At 55.8% G+C, this 27,442-nt stretch overlaps 1 protein-coding gene across 1 annotated transcript; it reads left to right on the top strand.

The window, feature by feature from the left end:
* Positions 1-6,057: 6,057 nt before the first annotated feature.
* On the top strand, positions 6,058-25,843 carry dnajc21 (DnaJ heat shock protein family (Hsp40) member C21; the record flags this gene model as incomplete). Its single annotated transcript, XM_033016820.1, has 10 exons — positions 6,058-6,206; positions 11,615-11,708; positions 14,009-14,132; positions 14,761-14,883; positions 15,421-15,725; positions 18,285-18,430; positions 21,109-21,196; positions 21,780-21,908; positions 22,718-22,754; positions 25,499-25,843. Coding segments are annotated over exons 1-10 (1,488 nt in total), but the record flags the coding sequence as incomplete, so codon positions are not given.
* Between the last annotated feature and the right edge of the window lie 1,599 nt (positions 25,844-27,442).

Genomic DNA, 27,442 nt, shown 5'->3' with positions numbered 1-27,442 from the left:
CCTGCGGTGAGCGCACACCAATGGCACTGCAGGCTCAACTATTCCCCTCATAAACTGACAGAACAGGCCTCTCATTGTCCACAGCATCTCCAGAAGTCCCATTCCCACACTGACCTCTCTATGCTGGGCTTCTTCCACTCACAGAGCCCACGCACAGAGAGGACACCCCAGCAGTGTGAACATTCTTGCATTCTCCAATTGTAGATACCCTCCAACATGCCCGCTTCCCCTTCCTCTCCCAAGCCCCATTTTCTTTCTCCCCCCACCAGCACCTTGAGCCTGGACTCCTTGGGCCTGTACACGCTGGAATTGAGAAGGATGAGAGGGGGACCTTATTGAAACTTACCGAATAGTGAAAGGCTTGGATAGTGGATGTGGAGAGGATCCACTTGTGGGGGAATCTAGGACCAGAGGTCACAGCCTCTAGGAAGGAGATGAGGAGGAAGTTTGTTAGTCACAGCGATGGAGGCTAGATCAGTGGATATTTTTTACGGCAGAGATGGATAGATTCTTGATTAGTTGGGGTGTCCTCTTCCCTACACCATACATTTGTTCCTCTAGACTCACAATTTGTAACTCTTCAATCATTTTTGTCGCGCCTTGGTCCAGCCATCCACCTATCAACCTTCCCTTCACCTGGGTTCACCTATTACAAGCGGTGCTTTGGCCTGCTCCCTCTCCCACAGCTTTCTGCTTTCATTCTCTCCACCCCACCCCCCCACAGTCAGTCTGAAGAAGGGTCCAGACCCAAAGACCTCACCTACCTCACCTCTCCACAGATGCTGCCTGACCCGCTGAGCTACTCCACCATTTTGTGTCATATTTCCAGCCATTTTGTGTCATGGGGTATTTTCTGCGGCAGGGGAGGCGGTTTGAGGCCGCGGAGGGGGTTGATGTGCGAGGGGTTTGGATGGTGTTGGGATTTGGGGCTAGGGTGGGTTTTGGGGAGGGGGAAGTATTTTGGATGGTGTTGGGATTTGGGGCTAGGGTGGGTTTTGGGGAGGGGGAAGTATTTTGGATGGTGTTGGGATTTGGGGCTAGGGTGGGTTTTGGGGAGGGAGAAGTATTTTGGATGGGGGAGGTGATTTGGGCGTGGGGGTGGGGAGGGGGAGGTCTGGGTGGATGAGGGAGGGAGATGTAGGAGGGGTATTGGGATGGGTTTTTTGAGGAGGTGCAGGTTTTGGTAGTAGGTGGATGTGGGAGTGGGAATTTAGTATTGGGTCACTTTCCATTGGGAGGGGTGGGTTTGGGCCGCGGAGGGGGGAGGGTTGTTCCCGTGCCCTCTGACCTCTGTCCTCTGCCCTCAGCACCGGCGCTCGCTGCGGAATGTGGCGGCCGCGCACTTTACCGAGCGGGCCAACGTGAAGGAGGCGCAGCGGCTGCTGCGGGGCCGGGAGCTGCAGGCCCTGCCCCACGACCCCACGCAGGCTGTGTTTGACACACCCGCACCACCCCGGCCCACCCCCACCCCCACCACCACCAGCCCACACCCCCACTACAAGAAGAAGCTGCACAAACGCCAACGCCTCAGGATGAAGCAGTAATACAGCCATGAGCGGCTCAAACACAACCCCCACCCCACACTGCCTGTCCCCCCCCCACCCCACGCTGCCTGTCCCCCCCACCCCATGCTGACTGTCCCCTCCCCACACTAACTGTACCCCCTCCCCCAGACAGACTGTCCCTCCCACCCCCACACTGCCTGTCCCTCCCCCACCCCACGCTGTCTGTCCCCCCCACCCCATGCTGACTGTCCCCTCCCACAACTAACTGTACCACCTCCACCAGACGGACTTGTCCCATCCCCCCCCACGTGCCTGTCCCTCCTCACCCCATGCTGCCTGTCCCCCCCACCCCACGCTGCCTGTCCCCCCCACCCCACGCTGCCTGTCCCTCCTCACCCCATGCTGCCTGTCCCCCCCACCCCACGCTGCCTGTCCCCCCCACCCCACGCTGCCTGTCCCTCCTCACCCCATGCTGCCTGTCCCCCCCACCCCACGCTGCCTGTACCCCCCACCCCATGCTGACTGTCCCCTCCCTCAGACGGACTGTCCCCTCCCCACACTGACTGTCCCCCCCACCCTACACTGACTGTCCCCCCCCACCATCCGTACAGCCCCTCCCACCAGCCAACACGGTTCCCACCCCACTGACTGCTCCCCCCCACACATGGACTGTCCCCCCCACCCTACATGGGCTGTCCCTCTCCCCACATGGGCTGTCCCTCTCCCCACACATGGACTGTCCCCCCCACTCTACATGGGCTGTCCCTCTCCCCACATGGGCTGTCCCTCTCCCCACACGGACTGTCCCTCTCCCCACACGGACTGTCCCTCTCCCCACACGGACTGTCACCCCACCCCACCCCACACACCATGGACTGCTCCGTCCGCCCTCCTACAGTCTGTGTTCTCGACCCCCCCCTCCCAGCTGGCTGATACGTGGGTTGTGGGGACAATCTCAGACGATGGATGTTTTTGTACAGTCACACAGCGCCACAATAAAGTCATGTTTTATCGTTGAATTTCTCACACTGCACCCTTACTGACAGATTAGCCTTGAGGACAATGAGTATACAATAAGCTGTCAGTTGTTCTCCATGAAGCAGACTGGGATAGTGCAGGAAGCCATGTACGGAGAGACACCGCACTGCTTCAGTGCGGAGGTAGGGTCATATTTCGTCGTCAGGATGGAACCCGGGTCTCTGGCGCTGCAAGTGCCGCTGTAAGGCAGCAACTCTGCAGCTGTGCCACCGTGTGTAGCACTCTTATAATCTGCTTTGTTCCTGGCCGTTTGAGTTGCCGAACCAACCCGTGATGCAACCAGTCAATTTGCTCCCTACAACTGCAGAGGTTCAGTGTGTGTGTGTGATCTACTGTTAGTGTCAGTGTGTGTGATCTACTATTAGTGTCAGTGTGTGTGTGTGTGATCTACTGTTAGTGTCAGTGTGTGTGTGATCTACTATTAGTGTCAGTGTGTGTGTGATCTACTATTAGTGTCAGTGTGTGTGTGAGTGATCTACTGTTAGTGTCAGTGTGTGTGTGTGTGAGTGATCTACTGTTAGTGTCAGTGTGTGTGTGTGATCTACTATTAGTGTCAGTGTGTGTGTGTGTGAGTGATCTGTTAGTGTCAGTGTGTGTGTGAGATCGACTATTAGTGTCAGTGTGTGTGTGATCTACTGTTGGTGTCAGTGTGTGATCTACTGTTAGTGTCAGTGTGTGTGTGTGTGAGATCGACTTGGTGTCAGTGTGTGTGTGTGTGTGAGATCGACTTAGTGTCAGTGTATGTGTGATCTACTGTTAGTGTGTGTGTGTGTGTGATATGTTGGTGTCTGCGATCTACTGTTTGTCAGTGTGTGTGTGTTCTACTGTGTGTGTTCTGTTTGTGTGTGTGATCTACTGTTTGTGTGTGTGTGATCTACTGTTAGTGTGTGTGTGAGTTCTACTGTTAGGGGGTGTGATCTATTAGTGTCAGTGTGTGTGTGTGTGTGATCTAGTGTCAGTGTGTGTGTGATCTACTGTTAGTGTCAGTGTGTGTGTGATCTAGTGTCTGTGTGTGTGATCTACTGTTAGTGTCAGTGTGTGTGTGAGATCTACTGTTAGTGTGTGTGTGTGTGTGTATCTGCCCGTGATTCAACCAGTTAATGTGCTCCCAACACCAGCAGGGGTTCAAGAAAGCATTTGTTGACAAACCAAATCTTCTTAGGAAGTCGTGGCATTGATGGGTTTTCTTTGTGATTGTATCAATGTGCTGGGTCCAGGAAAGATCTTCGGAGATATGCTCACCCAGGAATTAGCCGTTGTTGACTCTCCACCACCGTCTCATAGATGAAGACAGGTTTGTGGGATCCTCTTCTAAAGTCAACCATCAGTTCCTTGCTTTTACTGGCGTCGAGAACAAGGATGTTGTTCTGGCACCATTTGGTCAGATGGTGCAGGTGGGGTCAGAGTGGTGGACCCGCGAAGGTTCCACACTCACTGCCCTGTGAGACTCTGCATGGACCTGACACTGCCAACCAGTCGGGTCACCTGCCTCGTGTCCCCACTCCACTATTCACCTCCTTCACCCAAACAATGGATACACACAGACTTCCCCAAGGGTAGAGTCATAGAGTGATACAGTGTGGAAACAGGCCCTTTGGCAAAACTTGCCCACACCGGCCAACATGCCCCAGCTACACTCATGCACTTGCCTGCATTTGGCACATATCCCTCCAAACCTGTTCTATCAATGTACCTATCTAACTTTTTAAACGTTGGGATAGTCTCTGCCTCAACTATCTCCTCTGGCAGCTTGCTCCATGCATCCACCACCCTTTGTGTGTAAAAGTTACCCCTCAGATTCCCATTAAATATTTTCCCCTTCACCTTAAACCTATGTCCTCGGCTCGATTCACCTACTCTGGGCAAGAGACTCTGTGCATCTACCCGATCTATTCCTCCCATGATTTTATACACCTCCATAAGATCACCCCTCATCCTCCTGTGCTCCAAGGAATAGATTCCCAGCATACTCGACCTCTCCCTATAGCTCAGATCCTCTAGTGCTGGCAACATACTCGTAAAAAATTTCTGTACCCTTTCCAGCTTGACAACATCTTTCCTATAACATGGTGACCAGAACTGAACACAGTACTTTCAGCTATACAAGGGCCCCCCATCAGTCTGAAGAAGGGTTTCGGCCCGAAACGTTGCCTATTTCCTTCGCTCCATAGATGCTGCTGCACCCGCTGAGTTTCTCCAGCATTTTTGTGTACCTACAGCTTTACAACTAATTGAGCATAGCAAGTGGGGACAGGGTCATCGACGGAACCGTACAGCAACATGCTGCTGGCTGTGCCACTGTCCTGGTAAAACCATAAACCTATGTCCTGTGGTCCTCCATTCACATACTCTGGGCAAGAGATTGTGCGTCTGTCTCCTCGATCCATTCCTCACATGCTTTTCTACACATCCATGAGATCATCTGTCAACCTCCTGTGCTCCAAGGAAGAGAGTCCCAGGTGTGAAAGAGGGTGTCGACCTGCAGCATCACTCATTCATTGCTTGTGTCCACAGACGCTGCCTGACCACTGAGTTACTCCAGCATAGTGTGTGTGTGTGTCATCAAGAGAGTTAGATAGAGCTCTAGGGGCTAGTGAAGTCAAGGGATATGGGGAGAGGGCAGGCACGGGTTATTGATAAGGGACGTTCAGCCATGATCACAATGAATGGCGGTGCTGGCTCGAAGGGCTGAATGGCCTCCTCCTGCACCTATTTTCTATGTTTCTATCCTATTCTGTGTCCTCTGGACTGGAGGGCCGCAGCTTCGGGGGCTTCGACCACCCCGGGCCGCGGAGCTGAACCGGCCCGTTCGCGGAGCTTGGATTCAGCCGCGGGACTGACATTACTTACCATCGCCCGGCGGAGTCACAACATCGGAAGCCTGGATCGCCTCGGCGCAGTGGGAGAATAAGAAGGAAAGAGACAAAAACTTAAGACTTTTGCCTTCCATCACAGTGAGGAGTATTCAACTCACTGTGGTGGATGTTAATTTGTGTTTTTTGTGTGTGTTTTTTGCCATTTTTTTACTATATGTAGGACTGCAAGGCAACAAAATTTCGTTCAGACCGCAAGGTCGGAATGACAATAAAGGCTACTTTACTTTACTTTTTACTTTACTCATTTATTGCTAGTGTCCACAGATGCTGCCTGACCACTGAGTTACTCCAGCATAATGTGTGTGTGTGATCACTCATTCATTGCTAGTGTCCACAGATGCTGCATGACCACTGAGTTACTCCAGCACAGTGTGTGTCTCCTCCATTGCCCATGCCCACAGTGGGCGTCCCCGTAGACGTCACAGTGGGCGTCCCCGTAGACGTCACAGTGGGCGTCCCCGTAGACGTCACCAAAGCTCCGTTATAAGATCTTTGGACGTCACAGTGGGCGTCCACGTAGACGTCACCGTGGGCGGTCCCCTGTACGTCACAGCTGTTCTACGTCACACGTGAGCGGTGACGTTATGTAGGCGTCCCCCCTGATGCTTCGCCCCTGCATGACGTCACACCCGGAAGGGGCGGTCTGGCGGCGGCCGGAAGTGTCGCGCTGCCCGCTGGGCTGGCGTTGCCATGCGCTGTCACTACGAGGCCCTCGGGCTGCCCCGCGATGCCAACGCCGAGGACGTGAAGAGAGCGCACCGGCGGCTGGCGCTGCTCCACCACCCAGGTAATGGTGCCCACACGGGCCCGGCCCGGCCCGGCCCGGCCCGGCAATACAGTGCATTAACCCGGGGCAGGGGCAGGGGCGGCGCTGCTCCACCAGTGACCCAGGTAATGGTGCCCGGCCCCGGCCCACCTCACCGCAGAACCCGCTGCCACAGGAGGCAGTGGAGGCCAATTCAATGGATGTATTTAAAAGAGAGTTAGATAGAGCTCTCGAGGCGAGAGGAATCTAAGGAAATGGGGAGAAGGCAGGCACGGGGTACTGATTGTGGATGATCACAAAGAATGTGATTGTGCTGCGGATACCAGGACCATGCAGCATCCTTGTGTGTCAGTTCTCGCAGGGGGGCAGATATGTCGCTGAGGTTGGGAATAGATTTCCCCAGGTAGTTGACCATTCCAAGGAACCTTTGTAGACTCGCAATGTCAGTTTGAACCGGCATTTCGTTGATAGCTGCAGTCTTTGATGGATCTATCTGATCCACTTGTGAAAACATGTCCGACGTAAGTAACTTCTGGGACTCGAACCTTGCACTTCAGGGGATTGAGTTTGAGCTGAATGTCTTTGGCACGGTCTAGTACTTTCTTCAGGTTAGCGTCATGTCCAGCCAGATCGCGTCCGTAGACGAGAATGTCATCAACAATGATGGCTCATGGATACTCAGCAAACAATTGTTCCATCGTACGCTGGAAAACTTCGCTTGCGGAGTTGATGCCAAAGAGCATTCTCAAAAATTTGTATCGGCCGAAGGGGGTGCCGAACGTAGTAAGATTGGACGAGTCTGGGTCCAGTGGAATCTGCCAAAACGAGCTTTTGGCATCCAGAACAGAGAATATTGATGTGTTGCCTATTTGAGCAGCAACTTTTTCTACTGTTCGCATAGGGTAGTGCGGGCGTTTGACAGCAGTGTTAAGATCTCTGGGGTTTATGCAGATACAGATCTCCTCCTTGTTTTTCTTTGTTGCGACCACCATGGTGGAAATCCAGTCAGATGGGTCAGTAACTTCAGCAATAACACCCATGGAGACCATCCGCTTGAGTTCATTGTGAACTCTCTCACGCATGGCATGCGGAACACTATGTGGTGCTTGGACCACAGGAGTGATGTTGGGATCGACAACAATGTGGTATTTGAGGGGCAACTTGCCAAGCTCGTCGTTAAACAGATCTTTGTATTGAGAGAGTACTTGTTGAGTGGGCCCGTCAGTGAGAAAGAGTTGATGGACAGAGCAGCCAAAGTATACCAGGCCTAGATCGTGGCATGCATTGATACCGAGCAAAATCTCTGAATCCCCCATGACAATATAAAACTTTAAGGTATGGGACTACTTGTCTATGGTGCACTTTAAATTAGTTTGTCCAAGTGGGTGTAGAACGTCTCCCCCATAAACCCAATACAATACCTTTTATTTGTCATTTGAACCTCACATGAGGTTCAAACGAAATTTGGTTTCTGCAGCCATACAAAAAAAGAACCAAGACACACACCAACACAATTCAATTCACATAAACATCCATCACAGTGAGTCTCCTCCTCACTGTGATGGAAGGCAAAAACTTGTCTCTCCCCTGCTCTCCATTCCTCTCCCGGTCGAGGTCAAAGCCCCCGGCGGGCGCTAGCAAGTCCGCGGCCACTCAAAGCCACGCCGGGCGATGTAGGGCCCTGCCCCGGGTCTTGATGTTGGAGCCCCCGGCGGGCGCTAGGAAGTCCGCGGCAATTTACAGCCGTGCCGGGCGTTGTAAGGCCCCGCTCCAGGTCACTCTCAACCCCGCAATTCAGGCGGGAGAAGTCGCCGTTGCCGGTGCCCCGCAAAGCGGTCTCCCACCGGGGACCCGCGAGCTCCCGGTGTCACCATCCACCTGAGTCGGGTCGCAGCAGCTCGCCCCCGCAGCTCTCCACGCTCCGAAGCTGGCCAGCTCCACGGAGGTAGGTCCGTAGGTCCACAGCTCCACAGCTCAACAGCTCCACGAAGGTAGGTCCACAGCTCCACAGCTCCACAGGCTCCGTGACTTGAGCCCCCAGGTCGCTCCGGTTGGAGGCCGCTCCACGGCGCTAGGCCCCAACGGCAACGGAGACCCGACAGGGAAAAGGTCGGGTCTCCATGCAGGGAAGAGATTTAAAAGTTTCCCCCACCCACCCCCCACACCCCACACATACACATTTAAAAACCCATTACAAACTAAACCCTCAACAGGACAAAAAAATAAAAAATACACAGACAGACTGCAGAGGCCGCTGCGACATCGGTCGCGCGCCCACCCACCCGAAGTGTGGCCGAGGCCTTTTCAATACGTTCAGCATTATGAATTTTTAAAAACTCTGATAACGAGATGACGTTGCATTTTGCCCCCATATCAACCTTAACGATCAAGGGTCTGTTATTCACAAACATGGTTACCTCAGGGTTAAGTTGCTCGTTAGATGAAGGGAGGAGAGAGTGGATGGCAGAGCCGGTATATGCACTTTCTGAGATCTGAGCAGGCGATGGCAAGTCAGGCTCTTGGAATTCGTTATCAGCAACCTCATGTTGTAACAGGTGCAGGCTTGTCCTTGGAGCTGGTTGAGTCGCACGGGGATGGCAGCATCTAGCAAAGTGGTTTAATTTCTTGCAGAAGTTACAGGTTTTACCATAAGCAATACAGAACTGTCGACCCTTAGCATGAAAGTAGTTGCAACTTTGTATTGAGTTGCACTAGTTGCACAGACTTAGTATGAGAAGATGTTATCTCCACAATCTGTCAGGTGTGCTCTGCTTGATTTAGGGTTAGGTCAGTGTTACGAAGCAGTTCATTCCTTAATTTGCTATCAAATATACCTCCAACAATCATATCACGCATGAGTTCATCGCACAGATCATGAAATTGGCAGCGTGCAGCCATGTGTTTCAAGTCGCTGATAAAATGTTCAATCGGTTCATCAATCTGTTGCATACGAGCATAAAACTTGGTTCATTCAATAATGTAGTTCGAGGGCAGGTCACACAACCGTCTGAACTTTGCAAGCAAGACGGCTGGGTCATCAATCATTTCTGCAGGCACTAGGACCTGTCCATTAGCATCCAAAACGGCAGGCTTAAATGTGAAATTGTTGGCACGATTCATTGCCTCAGGGCCCGCTAAGTTGAGCAATACAGAAGCATGCACATCAGGGGGGTCGTTGCGATGAACGATGCAAACATAGTCACGCTCGAAAAGACGTCAGCGTTCAGCAATGTCAGAGTCAAAGATCAGGACTAGGACGGCGAGACGAGTTTGCCATGATAGAGATAACTGCCACATAAACTAAAAAAATATATATAACCCGATAAATGTGAATGGAGTATAGGTAAGACTCACTCTCTCACACCATGTAATGAACGAGTCAAACACATATCAAAATACAACACATATAACCAAATAACAATTACAGCACGGAAACAGGCCATCTCGGTCCTTCTAGTCCGTGCCGAACACTTACTCTCAACCAGTCCCATTTACCTACACTCAGACCATAACCCTGGTTCCCATCCATATACCTATCCAATTTATTTTTAAATGATAAAATCGAACCTGCCTCCACCACTTCCACTGGAAGCTCATTCCACACTGCTTCCACTCTCTGAGTAAAGAAGTTCCCCCTCATGTTACCCTTAAACTTCTGTCCCTTAATTCTCAAGTCATGTCCTCTTGTTTGAATCTTCCCTACTCTCAATGGAAAAAGCTTATTCACGTCAACTCTGTCTATCCCTCATAATTTTAAAGACCTCTATCAAGTCCCCCCTTAACCTTCTGCGCTCCAAAGAATAAAGGCCTAACTTGTTCAACCTTTCTCTGTAACTTAGTTGTTGAAACCCAGGCAACATTCTAGTAAATCTCCTCTGTACTCTCTATTTTGTTGACATCTTTCCTATAATTTGGCGACCAAAATTGTACACCATATTCCAGAATTGGCCTCACAAATGCCTTGTACAATTTTAACATTACATCCCAACCTCTATACTCAATGCTCTGATTTATAAAGGCCAGCACACCAAAAACTTTCTTTACCACCTTATCTACATGAGATTCCACCTTCAGGGAACTATGCACAGTTATTCCTAGATCTCTTTGTTCAACTGCATTCCTCAATTCGCTACCATTTACCATGTACGTCCTATTTTGATTTGTCCTACAAAGATGTAGCACCTCACACTTATCAGCATTAAACTCCATCTGCCATCTTTCAGCCCACTCTTCCAAATGGCCTAAATCTCTCTGTAGACTTTGAAAATCTACTTCATTATCCACGACACCACCTATCTTAGTATCATCTACATACTTACTAATCCAATTTACCACACCATCATCCAGATCATTGATGTACATTAAATGATGTACATGTTTATTAAATCTACTTACAGCATCGATCTGCAGGACATTACATTTCCTAGTAGCTATTCATACTGAATGACATAGGCAAGCTCTTGTTAATATGAAGCGCATATTAGGCAGTCACCATTAACACGCACTACAATTGGCTAGTAGGAAATAACCAATCTATACCTGGTAATCATTCCCCCGAGGGCCCTCCACCAGTCAGCCCTGTAGTGGCCCAAGGAAATATCCTGTAATCATGATGGCCACCCCAGCCATGATGCCCAGGACCAGCCCGGCTCATCCGGCTCCTGACTGAGGCTCTATGGCCGGAGCCCCGTCCCCTGCGACAGGGCTGGACCCACCCCATGGACCCAGTCTGTGGGGCTGCGGGAATTACCCTCTCCCCTTCACCCACCCCACCCCATTCCCCTTCATCCCACCCCACCCCATTCCCCTTCACCCACCTCCCTTCACCCACCCCACCCCATTCCCCTTCATCCCACCCCACCCCATTCCCCTTCACCAACCCCTTCACCCACCCCAACCCCTTCACCCACCCCACCCCTCTTCACCCACCCCCCTTCACCCCACCCCACTCCCCTTCACCCACCCCAACCCCTTCACCCACCCCACCCCTCTTCACCCACCCCCCTTCACCCCACCCCACTCCCCTTCACCCATCCCCACCCCACCCCCCTTCAGCCACCCCCCTTCAGCCACCCCCCTTCACCCACCCCCACCCCTTCACGCACCCCACCCCCTCCCCTCCCTTCACCCAACCCCACCCCATTTCCCTTCACCCACCCCACTCCCCTTCACCCACCTCCCTTCACCCACCCCCACCCCATTCCCCTTCACCCACCCCACCCCCCTTCACCCACCCCACCCCCCTACACCCACCCCATCCCACCCCCCTCCTACCACCTCCACCCCTCCCGCTCACCCACTCTGCCCTCATGCTACCACCTACCCCGTCACCTTGGCTTTCTCTCCCCCTCCTTCCCGCAGTTGCTGCCGGGTTGGGAATGAGGGATGGAGTGGGGGCAGTGCTGACACTGTGATCTCTCTGTGCACAGACAAGAACCCGGACTGCCCGGAGGATGCCGCCGAACAATTTAAGCTGATCCAGGCGGCGTACGACGTGCTGAGTGACCCACAAGAGAGGGCATGGTGAGACCACACCCACCCCCACTCCCCACACCACACCCACCCCCTCACCTAACCCCACCCCCCCCCCCCACACCCACTTCCCTCTACCTGCGAGTCAGGGGAAATGGAAACTATAGATATATAGAGAGATATAGAACAAATGAATGAAAGATATACAAAAAAGTAAGGATAATAATGGAAGCAGGCTGTGTGCTGGGTGAGTTACACCAAGATGGCTTTGAAGCTGGTATTATCGGTTAATTGGCTTGATAAAAATGTAAAATTGTCCACGTTGGCGATATGCAGAGTACTGCCCGGCCGACTACAAAATTCAGATGGTTCAGAAGGTATTATGGGTGGGGGAGGGATGGAGAGAGGGAATGCAGAGGTTACTTGGAGTTAGAGAAATCAATATTCATAATGTTGGGATTGTAAGCTGCCCAAGCAAAATATGAGATGCTGTGCCTCCAGTTTGCTCTCTGATAGTAGAAGAGGCCCAGGATAGAAAGGTCAGTATGGGAATGGGAAGGAATTAAAGTTTTACTGCTGGGTTGTACCCTGCCCAAGCGACTGAAGGAGGCTGTTTAAAATGATCAGAGGCACAGAGAGAATAGACAATCCCCTTGAGTGAGAGTGTGAGACCAGGGCCAAATGAAGGGGATGTGAGGGTGTTTTACCGCCAGAGGGTGGCCTGAATTGGGAACCTGCTGCCTGAGGAGGGGGGGGGGTGGGTGGTGCAGACAGGGACTCACCATCCTGACAAACCTTTGAACCACCAAGGCACCGGCTGTGGAGCAGTGCTGGTAAATGACATCATGTGGTGGGTACAGCATGGACCTGGTGGGCCAAAGGGCCAGTGTGGCATCTGGGATCAGGGTACAGCAGGGACCTGGTGGGCAGAAGGGCCTTTCAGTGCTGAGCCGGATTGATGTGGTACAGCAGGGCACATGGTGGGCAGCGATAGAGTTGCTGTCTCACAGCGCCAGAGACCCGGGTTCAATCCTGACTACGGGTGCCCTCTGTTTGTACCTTCTCCCTGCGTGGGTTTTCTCCGAGATCTTCGGTTTCCTCCCACACTCCAAAGACATGCAAGTTTATAGGTTGATTGGCTTATGTAAATTGTAAATTGTCCCTTGTGTGTGTAGGATACTGTTAATGTATGAGAATTACTGGTCGGCGTGGACCCGGTGGGCTGAAGGGCCTGTTTCCGTGCTGTATCTCTAAACTAAACATGGTTGGCTGAAGGGTGGGTGTGTGCGCTGGACAGGGAGCAGTGCTGAGCCAGTGAGGTAGGCTGAAGGGCCAGTCTGTGCAGGTGGGTACAGCAGTAGGAGGTGGGCTGAAGGGCCATTCTGTGCAGGTGGGTACAGCAGGGGGAGGTGGGCTGAAGGGCCAGTCTGTGCAGGTGGGAACAGCACGGGGAGGTGGGCTGAAGGGCCAGTCTGTGCAGGTGTAGTGAGGTAGGTACAGCAGGGGGAGGTGGGCTGAAGGGCCAGTCTGTGCAGGTGGGTACAGCAGGGGGAGGTGGGCTGAAGGGCCAGTCTGTGCAGGTGGGAACAGCACGGGGAGGTGGGCTGAAGGGCCAGTCTGTGCAGGTGTAGTGAGGTAGGTACAGCAGTAGGAGGTGGGCTGAAGGGCCATTCTGTGCAGGTGGGTACAGCAGGGGGAGGTGGGCTGAAGGGCCAGTCTGTGCAGGTGGGAACAGCACGGGGAGGTGGGCTGAAGGGCCAGTCTGTGCAGGTGTAGTGAGGTAGGTACAGCAGGGGGAGGTGGGCTGAAGGGCCAGTCTGTGCAGGTGGGTACAGCAGGGGGAGGTGGGCTGAAGGGCCAGTCTGTGCAGGTGGGAACAGCACGGGGAGGTGGGCTGAAGGGCCAGTCTGTGCAGGTGTGAGGTAGGTACAGCAGTAGGAGGTGGGCTGAAGGGCCATTCTGTGCAGGTGGGTACAGCAGGGGGAGGTGGGCTGAAGGGCCAGTCTGTGCAGGTGGGAACAGCACGGGGAGGTGGGCTGAAGGGCCAGTCTGTGCAGGTGTAGTGAGGTAGGTACAGCAGGGGGAGGTGGGCTGAAGGGCCAGTCTGTGCAGGTGGGTACAGCAGGGGGAGGTGGGCTGAAGGGCCAGTCTGTGCAGGTGTAGTGAGGTAGGTACAGCAGGGGGAGGTGGGCTGAAGGGCCAGTCTGTGCAGGTGGGTACAGCACGGGGAGGTGGGCTGAAAGGCCAGTCTGGGCAGGTGTGTGGTCGAGCCAGTGCTGAGCTGCGGCAGTGGGTACAGCAGGGTAGGTGGGCTGAAGGGCAGTGCTGAAGCGGTGTGGTGTGGTGTGCAGGTACGACAGCCACCGAGAAGCCATCTTGAGGAGCGGACAGGATGGCGAGGCGGAGGATGACAGCCACGAGCTGCTGCAGTTCTTTACCGGGGCCTGCTACAGCGGCTTCACCGATAGCCCACAGGTAGGCACCCAGCACCGTAGGGTAGGTACGGGACAGGCCACAGGGGGGTGCGAGACGCAGGGAGGGTACGGGTACGGGCAGAGGCACGGTCCTGTGGGGGAAGCGGGGATGCTGGCATGGACCACGGGTTGTGTTGTGTCCCGGGGTGGGGGGAAGGCCCCAGGGAGGGGGGGAAGGCCCCAGGGAGGGGCAGTGGGCATGGGGAGATGGGAGGGGAGGGGGGCAGTGGGCTTGGGGAGGTGGGGAGAGGACGGGGCAGTAGGCATGGGGAGGGGGGCAGTGGGCATGGGGTGACGGTGGGGAGAGGACGGGGCAGTAGGCATGGGAAGGGGGGCAGTGGGCATGGGGTGACGGTGGGGAGGGGATGGGGTAGTGGGCATGGGGTGACGGTGGGGAGGGGATGGGGTAGTGGGCATGGGGTGACGGTGGGGAGGGGATGGGGCAGTGGGCATGGGGTGACGGTGGGGAGAGGACAGGGCAGTAGGCATGGGGAGGGGGGCAGTGGGCATGGGGTGACGGTGGGGAGGGGATGGGGCAGTAGGCATGGGGAGGGGGGCAGTGGGCATGGGGTGACGGTGGGGAGGGGATGGGGCAGTGTATGTCACGGCTGACGGTGCTGTGCCCACAGGGGTTCTATGCGGTGTACCGGGCAGTGTTTGCCGGCATCGCGGAGCAGGAAGTGGAGGGAGCACCCAGCGCTGAGGAGCTCGTATTCCCCACCTTCGGCCACTCCGGCAGTGACCATCAGACGGTGAGGAATCCCACCCCATCTCCCCCCCCCCCCCCCACTGTTGCACTGATCCCATGACCCCATGCTGACCCTCCCGTGAGCCCGCACCGACACGATTGATGACACCACACTGACCCCCCTGTGACCGCTCTCTGAAATCCCCGTAACTCCTCCCGCTTGACTCTGCCCCCATGACCTGATGCTGCATGACCCCACGCAGGCCCCCATGACCCTTGCCCCTCAGTGATAATGTGTATTGTCATGACCCCGTTTCCGTCCCCCCCCCCCGTGACCGCACAATGAAGCCCCATGACGCGGTAGAGCCCAATTATCTCGCTCAGACTGGCAGTGACCTCTGCCCCCACTCGCACCAGCGGTGACCCTTGCCCCCACGGACTGCTGGTAATCCTTGCCCCGGTGACCCTGCTTGCACCGGCAGTGACTCTTGCCCCAGTGACTCCACTCGGACCTGCGGTGACCCTTGCCCACACGACCCTCGACCCCGCTCAGACCCGCGGTGATCCATGCGCCGGTGGTGACCACTTAGCTTGCCGGCAGGTGGTGCACAGCTTCTACGCCCACTGGCAGAGTTTCTGCACGCATCGCACGCTGTCATGGGCAGAGAGCTTCGACACCCGGCATGCCGACAACCGCTGGCACAAGCGGGCCATGGAGAAGGAGAACCGGCGGGCACGCGAACGGGCACGCCGCAAGTACAACCAGCTGGTGCAGCAGCTGGCAGCCTTTGTACGCCGCAGGGATCCCCGCGTGCAGGCCCACCGCCTACACCTGCAGCAAGTCAACGCCCAGAAACACCAGCGGGCACAGCAACTACAGCGACAGCAGGCCCAGCGGCAGGCCAGGTGAGGCACAGACCCCCCCTCTATGGCCAGTACCCACCTCACACACACACCCCCCCCACTCACACACACCCCCCCCCACTCACACACACACCCCCCCCACTCACACACACCCCCCCACTCACACACACACTGCCCCCCTCGCACACACACCCCCCCACTCACACACACCCCCCCTCACACACACACTCCCCTCACGCACCCCCCTCACACACACCCCCCCTCACACACACACTGCCCCCCTCGCACACACACCCCCCCCCACACACACACACACCCCCCCACTCACACACACACCCCCCCCTCGCACACACACCCCCCCCCCCCCCCCCCCCCCCCCCCCCCACCCCCCCCACCCCCCCCCACCCCCCACCCCCCACCCCACCCCCCCCCCCCCACCCCCCCCCCCCCCCCCACCCCCCCCCCCCCCCCCCACCCCCCCCCCCCCCCCCACCCCCCCACCCCCCCCCCCCCACCCCCCCCCCCCCCCACCCCCCCCCCCCCCCCCCCCACCCCCCCCCCCCCACCCCCCCCCCCCCCCCCCCCCCCCCCCCCCCCCCCACCCCCCCCCCCCCCCCCCCCCCCCCCCCCACCCCCCCCCCCCCACCCCCCCCCCCCCCCCCCCCCCCCACCCCACCCCCCCCCACCCCCCCCCCACCCCCCCCCCCCCCCCCACCCCCCCCCCCCCCCCCCCCCACCCCCCCCCCACCCCCCCCCCCCCCCCCCCCCCCCCCCCCCACACTCCCCTCACGCACCCCCCCCTCACACCCCCCCCCCCTCACACACCCCCCCCTCACACACCCCCCCTCACACCCACCACACACACCCCCCTCACACATACACCCCCCTCACACATGCCCCTCACACACACTCCCGACAACATCCCTCACAAACCCCCCTCACACACACCCCTACACTTGCAGCAAGTCAACGCCCAAAAACACCAGCAGGCACAGCAACTACAGCGACAAATGCCCAGCGGCAGGCCAGGTTAGGCACAGACCTCCCTCTCTGGCCCGTACCCTGATCTCCTGGTTATCTCCCACACTGACCTTTCTGTCCTCGGTCACCTCCATTGTCAGACTGAGGCTAAATGTAAATTGGAGGAACAGCATTCATATTTTGCTTGGGCAGTTTACAGCCCAGTGGTATGAACATTGACTTTCCTGCATCAGCTCTCGCTCCATCCCTCCCCCACCCAAGTCGTACAAGCTTCAAAGTCGTCTTGTGGAGTCTCATTGTCTATAACTCGTTTCCACCTAGCCCACAGCTAAGCCTGTTTCCTTTATCATTGTTACTTTTTAGCATATATTTTATTCATATGTTCTATATCTCTCCACATCACCGTCTATATCTCTCGTTTCTCTCTCTCCCCTGACTCAGTCTAAAGAAAGGTCTGGACCCAAAACGTCACCTATTCCTTTTCTCCAAAGATGCCATCTGACCCGCTGAGTTACTCCAGCTTTTTGTGTCTAACCCCAATTCACCCCCCCCCCCCCCCCCCACTATAATAGGCACCGTGACTGGCCAGCTGAGGGAGGTTTCTGCACAACACGTTCCCCCTGCCCTGACCCACCCCCTCGCCCTTTAGGGGGGTCATCCCCACTCAGCCTTTTCTGCTCCCCACCTCCCAGATGTAGCAGAGGGGGCGAGGGTGGGGCATGGTGGGGACAAAGGGGTGTGGGAATGTGGTTGGTCCTGCCGGAGGATGTGACCAGGTGGTGGGATGTTGGGCCAGCCAAGGGGTGGGTGGCGCACCACCAGGGGCCGGCCCCTACCCTCCAACCTGGCCGCTGCTTCCTCAACCACTGATATTGAAGCAATAACCAAGAAAGCACACCAATGCCTCTACTTCCTCAGGAGGCTTGTCCCTCACTGGCTTCTACAGATGCACCATTGGCATAAAGCATTTGATCAGGATGCATCACAGCTTGGTTTGGGAACAGCTCCATCCAAGACTGCTCAGACCATCACACAAACCAATCTCCCTTCCATTGACTTCACGCTGCCTCGGCAAGGCCAGCAGCATAATCAAGGACCAGTCTCACCCTGGCCACTCCCTCTTCTCCTCTCTCCCATCGGGCAAAAGGTATGGAAGTGTGAAAACGCACACCTCCACATTCAGGGTCTTCTTCCCAGCTGTTATCAGGCAACTGAATCAACCTACCACAACTAGAGAGCAGTCCTGTACCTCTTTGGTGACCCTCGGAGTTGATCGGACTTTACTGGGTTTACCTTGCACTAAATTATATTCCCTTATCATGTATCTACACACTGAATGGATCAATTGTAATCATGTATTGTGTTTCTGCTGACTGGATAGCACGCAATAAAGTTGAACTGGCCCTGGGGGCATCCATCATCCAGCATGGGAACAGGCCCTTCAGCCCAGTGCTCCATGCCCCCCACTCTCCCCATCTACACGTCTGTCCCAGATCTCTCGAAACCTCTACTCTCCATATCCTCGCTCCGCTCCCAACCCTTTTCCTCAGCCCAGCCTGTGCCTGTGGTGGGGGGTGTGTGCCGGTGCAGAGCCCCCACTGACCAGGCCTGTGTCCGCAGGCTTGCTATGGAGTACCAGGAGCAGAGCTGGGTCAAGCTGTCCGATCTGGAGAGGGAGCTGCGGCAGATGGAGGCTCAGTACCAGCAGGAGTTTGGTGATGGCTCTGAGGAGACAACCAGCAGCGAGGAGGATGGTCTGGGGGAAGGTGAGGGGGGGGGGGGGGGGGGGGCAGGTTAATAATAATAATAATAATGGATGGGATTTATATAGCGCCTTTCTAATACTCAAGGCGCTTTACATCGCATTATTCATTCACTCCTCAGTCACACTCGATGGTGGTAAGCTACTTCTGTAGCCACAGCTGCCCTGGGGCAGACTGACGGAAGCGTGGCTGCCAATCTGCGCCTCCGACCACCACCAATCACTCACACACATTCACACTCAGGCAAAGGTGGGTGAAGTGTCTTGCCCAAGGACACAACGACAGTATGCACTCCAAGCGGGATTCGAACCGGCTACCTTCCGGTCGCCAGCTGAACACTTAGCCCATTGTGCCATCTGTCGTCCCTTAGGGTTAGGGCAGCCAACTGGGGAGAAAGGGGCAGGTGAGGGCTGCCGACTGGGGAGAGGATGCAGGAGCAGGCCATTCTGCCCATTCAGGCCCACCCTACCAACCACGGAGAGTCCAGCCCAGGGAGTGGGGCAGGACCAGGATCCACTGCCCATGTTGCCCCCAGACCTCACCTACCACCCATCCCCTCCCCATGCCTCTCAGGGTCCTGCTCCTCTCCTCTCCCTCTCCCCCCGCCCCCTCCTTTCACTCCCCGTCCCCTTCTCTCCCCATCCCTTCCTCTTCATAAACGACTTCATAAAGAAATGTGTGGAGGACTGCATCCCAACAAAAACCTTCCGAGTGTTTCCAAATCAGAAGCCTTGGATGAACTACGAGATCAGCACTCTTCTGAAGACTAGACACCGGGCATTCATGTCTGATGATACAGTGGTCTGCAAGAAGACCAGATACGACCTTAGTAAGGCCATCAAAAAGGCCAAAAGGGACCTGCTCCAAGCTGGAGGATGAGACGGATGTTCGGCACCTGTGGCGGGGACTGAATGCAATCACCTCCTACAGGGTGAAATCAGGGGGCAGCACACATGTCAGCAAAACATCACCCCCTGACGGCCTCAATGCATTTTACGCACGCTTTGATAAGGAGAACACTGATGTGCCTTCTTGAGCCCCCATTTGCTGTGATGGTATTTCGGTCATGGTCACAGAGGTCGACGTCAGAAAATCCTTCAGAGGGGTGAACCCTCGGAAAACGCCTGGACCTGATGCATTACCCGGTCGTGTTCTAAAAACCTGTGAGGACCAACTGGCTGGAGTTTTTACGGACATTTTCAACCTCTCACATCTGAGGTCTGAGGTTCCCACCTGCTTTAAAAGGGCATCAATTATACCAGTGCCCAAGAAGAGTAAGGTGACGTGCCTCAATGACTACCGACCAGTGGCACTAACGCCGGTGGTGATGAAGTGCTTTGAGAGGTTGATCATGGTGCAAATCACCTTGACAAAAACCTCACTGCAGTTCGCTTACCGCTGGCCCTCCACTCCGCTCTGGACCACTTGGACAACAAAAACTCATATGTCACGCTGTTATTCATTGACTACAGCTCGGCATTTAACACAATCATCCCCTTCAAGCTGTTTACCAAACTCTCAGAACTGGGTCTCTGCGCATCCCTCTGCAATTGGACCCTCGACTTCCTCATTCACAGACCACAATCTGTTCGTATTGGCGGAAATGTGGCAGCCTCGATAACAATCAGCACGGGAGCACCTCAAGGCTGCGTGCTCAGCCCCCTGCTGTACTCACTCCATACTCATGACTGCATAGCCGGTCATAGTGCGAACTCCATCATCAAGTTCGCTGACGACACCACTATTGTGGGACGTATCACTGATGGAGATCAGTCAGAATATAGAAGGGAGATCAACACACTGACCAAATGGTGCCAGCACAATAACCTGGCTCTCAACACCAGCAAAACCAAGGAACTGATTGTGGACTGTGGAAGGGGTAGGATGGGTACCCATAGTCCCGTTTATATCAACGATGGTGGAAAGGGTCAAGAGCTTCAAATTCCTGGGCATGCATATCTCTGAAGATCTCTCCTGGTCCGAGAACACTGATGCAATTATAAAGAAAGCTCATTAGCGCCTCTACTTCCTGAGAAGATTTCAGAGAGTCGGTATGTCAAAGAGGACTCTCTCGAACTTCTACAGGTGTACAGTAGAGAGCATGCTGACTGGTTGCATCGTGGCCCAGGAGCGGAAAAGACTGCAAAAAGTTGTAAAAACTGCCCAGTCCATCATCAGCTCTGACCTCCCTACCATCGAGGGGATCTATCGCAGTCGCTGCCCCAAAAAGGCTGCCAGCATCATCAAGGACCCACACCATCCTGTCCACTCACTCATCTCCCCGCTGCCTTCAGGTAGAAGGTACAAGAGCCTGAAATCTGCAACATCCAGGTTCAGGAATAGTTACTTCCCCACAGCCATCAGGCTATTAAACTCCTCAAACAAAAGTTTGATCATTAATAGCCCATTGCACTTTATCCGTTTATTTATGTGTATATATATATATATATTCATTGGTACATGGTCACACTGATCAGTTCTGTTCTATATTCATGCCTACTATATTCTGTTGTGTTAAAGCAAAGCAAGAATTTCATTGTCCTATCTGGCACATATGACAATAAACTCTCCTGAATCTTGAATCTTTGCCCCGTTCCCTGCCCCCGTCTCTCTGAGTCCTGCCCCCCCCCCCCCCCCCCCAGGCTCAGTTTTGCACGATGGTGATGTGCTGTGTGTTGCAGATGGTGGGGGTGAGATGGTGCAGGACCACGATGCTGACGACCACCTCTTCTGCCCAGCCTGTGACAGAACCTTCCAGAGCGTGAAGACGTGAGTGCAGGGATGGTCCTGGGGAAAGAGGGGATCGGAGCTACCGCCAGCGGGGTGGGTGGGTGGTGAGGGAGGCTAGTAGGGAACGGCTGGGGGGGGTGGGGTACAGCAGGGGTGGGGTGTGGGCGGTGAGGGAGGCTCTTGGGCAACGGTTGGGGGGGGGGGGGTGGGGTACAGCAGGGGTAGGGGGTGGGGTGTGGGCGGTGAAGGTGGCTCGTGGGCAACGGTTGGGGGGGGGTACAGCAGGGGTGGGGTGAGCGGTGAGGGAGGCTTGGGAGTGGGGGTACAGCAGGGGTAGGGGGTGGCTATGGAGGAAGGTTGCGGGAGAACGGGGAGTGCTGGTTGTAGGGGGCAGCCGGGGAGGGTCAGGTACCCTGAGACAGGGAGGTGGGGGGAGGGGAGAGGGTGGTGGGGATTGTTGTGGGAGTAGGTTCATGAGGGAGGAGGCTGGGGGGCTGGGCATGGGACGGGTGACGTTCTGATCCTCTGCTCACTGTGTTGTACCCCTCTCCTTCCCCACCATACCCTCATTTGCCAACCACACGCCTTCCTCTGCCCAACGCTCCCCTTCCACCGTTGCCAGGATGAGGAACCACGAGCGGTCACGGCGACACCGGGAGACGGTGGCGTTGCTGCGGCAACAGCTGGAGGCAGAGGAACGGGAACTGCAGGAGGCTCAGAGTGGGCAGGAGTTGCCACCCAGCACACCCAGGTATGGGGGCACCCAGCACACCCAGCAATGGGGGCACCCAGCACACCCAGCAATGGGGGCACCCAGCACACCCAGGTATGGGGGCACCCAGCACACCCAGCAATGGGGGCACCCAGCACACCCAGGTATGGGGGCACCCAGCACACCCACGTATGGGGGCACCCAGCACACCCAGGTATGGGGGCACCCAGCACACCCAGCAATGGGGACACCCAGCACACCCAGGTATGGGGGCACCCAGCACACCCAGCAATGGGGGCACCCAGCACACCCAGCAATGGGGGCACCCAGCACACCCAGCAATGGGGGCACCCAGCACACCCAGCAATGGGGGCACCCAGCACACCCACGTATGGGGGCACCCAGCACACCCAGCAATGGGGGCACCCAGCACACCCAGCAATGGGGGCACCCAGCACACCCACGTATGGGGGCACCCAGCACACCCACGTATGGGGGCACCCAGCACACCCAGGTATGGGGGCACCCAGCACACCCAGCAATGGGGGCACCCAGCACACCCAGCAATGGGGACACCCAACACACCCAGGTATGGGGGCACCCAGCACACCCAGCAATGGGGGCACCCAGCACACCCAGGTATGGGGACACCCAGCACACCCAGCAATGGGGACACCCAACACACCCAGGTATGGGGACACCCAGCACACCCAGCAATGGGGACACCCAGCACACCCAGGTATGGGGACACCCAGCACACCCAGGTATGGGGTATTGGGTCCAGGTGGGGGGTACAAGTGAGGGGGGGGGGGCTCTCCTGCTCTGACATTGTTTCCTTTTACCCGCAGACTCTCCAAGAAAGACAGGAGGAAAAAAAGGCACAAGGTTAGGGGAGCAACGCAGGACGTGTGTTTGTGTGTGTGTCTGTGTGTGAGTGTCTGTGTCTGTCTTTGTGTGCGTGTGTGACTGTGTGTGTGCGTGTGTTTATATATCTGTGTGTGTGTTTATGTATCTGTGTATGTGTGTGCTTGCGCGCGTTTCTGTGTGTGTGTGTATATGTGTGTATGTCGGGGTGTGCCTGTGTGTGTGTGCGCGTGTCCGTGTGTGTGAGTCTATGTGTGTCTTTGTGTGCGTGTGTGTGTTTATGTATCTGTGTCTGAGTCTGTCTGTATGTGTGTCTGTGTGTGTGAGTCTGTGTGTGTGTGTGTGTGTGTGTGTGAGAGTGTGTCTATGTGTGAGTGTGGGTATCTGTGTGGGTGTCTGTGTGAATCTGTGTGTGTCTGTCTGTGCGTGTGTGTGTCTGTGCGTGTGTGACTGTCTGTTAATGTATCTATGTGTGTGTGTGCGTCTCTGTGTGTGTGTCTGTGCGTGTGTGACTGTCTGTTAATGTATCTATGTGTGTGTGTGCGTCTCTGTGTGTGCGTCTGGTGTGTGTGCTCGTGTCCGTGTATGCTCGTGTCCGTGTGTATGTGTCTGCGTGTGTGTGTCGGTGTGTCTTTATTGAATTGAATTGAATTGAATCCTTTATTTGTCATTCAGACCTTTCGGTCTGAACGAAATGCTGTTGCCTGCAGCCATACATGCAATAATAACAAAACACAATAAACACAAATTAACATCCACCACAGTGAGTTCACCAAACACCTCCTCACTGTGATGGAGGCAAAAGTCTTAGAGTTACTGTCTCTTCCCTCCTCTTCTCCCTCTGCGCTGAGGCGATACCCCACGTATGGCATCAGTCCCACGGTTCAAGCTCCGCGGCTCGGGGGGTGGTCGAAGCTGCCGCCCTCCAGTCCAGCGGACGCAGCTGTTGCAACGGGTGCTCCGGTAAACAGGCACCAGCCTGTGACCTGCGAGCTCCCGACATTGTCCTCCATTGGCCCGCGGCCGAGGCCCGGATCCAGGTCGCCGCCGCCAGAACGCCGCCTCAGCCGCCGTAGCACCGTCTCCGCCCCGCACCGGGCTGCCCCCACGAGAGCACCTTCCAGCCGGGAGCCGGCCCGCCCTCACCGGAGCGCCTTCCAGCCGATAGCCAGGCCACCCACACGGCAGCGTCTCAGCCCCGCACCGGGCTGCTCACACGGGAGCGCCCTCCAGCCGGCAGCCGTGCCGCTCACACAGGAGTGTCTCAGCTCCGCGCCGTCCGCCCTCACCGGAGCGCCGAGTCGTGCCGCTACCCGGACGTCGCCACAGCTCGAAGACGGCCAGCCTCGCTGGCTCTACCTCCGGACCCTCGAGGTCGGTCGCAGGTTGGAGGCCGCCAGCTCCGCCATTAGGCCTCAGCGCAGACGGGGGAAGAGAAGGGGGATACGACAAAAAGTCGCATTCCCCCGAAGGGAGAGACAGAAAGCTCTGTTTCACCCTCCCCCCACACACATAACACCACCTAATAACCAAAAAAATTACTAAACTAGACAAAAAAAAAACAACACAAAAAGTAAAAACAGACAGACTGCAGGCGAGCCGCAGCCGTATCACAGCGCCGCCACTTCCGGAGTGTATCTGTGTGTGTGAGTCTGTGTGTGTGTGAGTATGCGTGTGTGTGAGTGAGTGTGTGTGTGCGTGTCTGTGTGTGTGTCTGTGGGTGTGTCAGTCTGTGTATCTTTGTGCGTGTGTTTATGTATCTGTGTGTGAGTCTGTGTTTATGTGTGTGAGTCCAAGTCTGTGTGTGTGTCTGTGTGTGTGTCTGTCTGTGAGTGTGGGTATCTGGGTGTGGGTGTGTGTGTGTCTGAGTGTGTGTGCGAATCTGTGTGTGTGTGTGTGTGTCTGTTTGTATGTGTGAGTGTGGGTATCTGTGTGGGTGTGTCTGCAAGTGTGTGTGTGTGTCTGTGTATGTGTGAGTGTGGATGTGTGTGTATGTCTGTGTGTGTGTTTATGTGTCTGTGTGTGAGTCTGTACGTGTGTGTGCCTCTGTATGTGTGTGTGAATCTGTATGTGTGTGTCTGTGTGCGAGTGTGAATCTGTGTGTGTGAGTTTGTGTGTGTCTGTCTGTGTTCGTGTCTGTCTATCTGTGTGTGTGTGTGTGTCTCTCTCTGTGTGTCGATGTGTGTGTCCGTATGTAAGTGTGAAGGTGGTTGTCGGTATGTATGTGTGGGTGTCTGTGTGTCTGTCTGTGTTCGTGTCTATGTGTGTGTCTATATGTATGTGTGTCTGGATATGTGCGAGTGTGTGTGTGTGTCTGTGTGTGTGCCTGTCTGTGTGTCTGTGTGTGTCTGTATGTATGTGTGGGTGTCTGTGTCTGCAGGGCTGTGTGTGTGTCTGAAGTTGTGTGTGTGTGTGTCTATAGTTGTGCGTGTCTACATGTGTCTGTCCGTGTGTGCTTACGTGTGTGCCTGTGTGCGTTTGTGTCTGTGTGTGCATGTCTGTGTGTGCGTGTTTGTATCTGTGTTAGCGTGTGTGTTTGCGTGTGCGTGTCTATGTGTGTGCCGGTCTGTGCCTGTGTGTGCGTGTCTGTGTATGTGTGTGCGCGTGTCTATGTGTATGTGTGTCTATGTGTGGGGCATGTGTGTTGATGCCACAGGGCAGCGGCCGTCTGTCCCTGTCTGCCGGGTGAGAATACCGTATACCCCCCCCCCCCCCCCATGTGCGATGAAGCATGGCGACTGATCACGCCTGTGTCCTCTCTCTAGGTGTTCACCCACACTCCTGCCAGTCCCACTGACTCCGACACCACCGACAGTGACAGCCAGTCCGAGGCAGAGAGTGGCCAGGGGCAGGAGGGGGGTAGAGGGGGAGAGGAGGGTAGTAGTGGGGAGGAGGGGGGCATTGTAGAGCAGGAGGCAGACAGCCAGGGGCAGGAGAGGGGCGGCAGAGAGCAGGATGAGAGCACGCAGGAGAGAGCAAAGTGTGCCAGTCAAGGGGAGAGGACAGAGCAGGGGGAGAAGGCAGAGGGGGATGGGGATGGGGCAGAGGTCATGGTGGAGCAGGGGATGAGGGCAGAGGCCATGGTGCAGCAGGGGGAGGGGGCAGAGGCCATGGTGCAGCAGGGGGAGGGGGCAGAGGCCATGGTGCAGCAAGGGGAGGGGGCAGAGGCCATGGTGCAGCAGGGGGAGGGGGCAGAGGGCAAGGGGGAGCAGGGGGAGGAGGCAGAGGGCATGGTGGAGCAGGGGCAGGGGGCAGAGGCCATGGTGGAGCAGGGGGAGGGGGCAGAGGGCAAGGGGGAGCAGGGGGTGAGGGTAGAGGGCATGGTGGAGCAGGGGCAGGGGGCAGAGGCCATGGTGGAGCAGGGGGAGGAGCCAGAAGGCAAAGGGGAGAGGGCAGAGGGCAAGGGGGAGAGGGCAGAGGGCAAGGGGGAGAGGGCAGAGGAGGGACATCACACACGGAGTACGGCAACACCGGAATCTGTGAGCAGGTACGGGGGGGGGGGGGGGTGAGAATTGTTGGTTGCGGTGGTGGGGAGGGTGTCGTGATGCAGTGCATGCAAGTACAACAGGCAGTGAAGAAAGCCAATGGCATGTTGGCCTTCATTGCGAGAGAATTTGAGTTTAGGAGCAAGGAGATCTTACTGCAGTTGTACAGGGCCCTGGTGAGATCACACCTGGAGTATTGTGTGTAGTTTTGGTCTCCTAATTTGAGGAATGACATTCTTGCTATTGAGGGAGTGCAGCGTAGGTTCACCAGGTTAATTCCTGGGATGGCGGGACTGACATATGATGAAAGAATGGGTCGACTGCTTGTATTCACTGGATTTTAGAAGGATGAGAGGGTATTGTATAGAAACATATACAATTCTTAAAGGATTGGACAGGCCAGATGCAGGAAAAATGTTCCCGATGTTGAGGGAATCTAGAACCAGGGGTCACAGTTTAAGAATAAGGGCTCGGCTATTTAGGTCTGAGATGAGGAAAAACGTCTTCACCCAGAGAGTTGTGAATCTGTGGAATTCTCTCCCACAGAATGCAATGGAGGCCGATCACTGGGTGTTTTAAAGAGAGAGTGAGATTCAGCTCATAGGGCTAATAGGAATCAAGGGAAATTGGGAGAAAGCAGGAATGGTCTACTGATTTTAGATGATCAGCCATAATCATATTGAATGTCGGTGCTGGCTCGAAGGGCCAACTCCTGCAGCTATTTTTCTATGTTTCTATTGGAAGGGGTGATTTGGTTTGAGGCGTTGGCGTGCGGTGGGGAGCACAGATGCAGGGGGAGGGGGGCTAGTTGGCACAGTGTGGGTGAGACGGGTGTGTGGGGGGTGGGGGAGATCAGTGTGAGGTTCCAGGGATGGGAGCAGAGGTGAGCATGGGGGGGGGGGGGGTGTTGTGCGGGTTGGATGGAATTGCTGATGAACTCTCTGCCTCTCCTCAGCCCGAAAACTAAAGGGAAAAAAGCAAAACAACAAAAGAAGCCCGTGAAGTGTCCGGAGAATAAATCACAGGTAGGCAGAGGTGGAGGAGCAGAGCAGTAAATGGGAGGGAGGAAGGGAGGGAAAGGGGGAGGGGGAGGGGGGGCGGTAATTGGAGAGGGGGAGGGGAGAGAGAGTGGAGGGGTTGGGGGAGAGTGGAGGAGGAGAGGGAGAGGGAGGGGGGGAGAGAAGGGAGGGGAGGTGTAGAGGGAGGGGGAGTGGAACCTTGCTG

This window comes from Amblyraja radiata, unplaced genomic scaffold, assembly GCF_010909765.2.
Source record: "Amblyraja radiata isolate CabotCenter1 unplaced genomic scaffold, sAmbRad1.1.pri scaffold_518_ctg1, whole genome shotgun sequence".
Taxonomy (NCBI): domain Eukaryota; kingdom Metazoa; phylum Chordata; class Chondrichthyes; order Rajiformes; family Rajidae; genus Amblyraja; species Amblyraja radiata.
The sequence above is the reverse complement of the archived record's forward strand: the minus strand, read 5'-3'. Positions and strand labels throughout refer to the sequence as shown.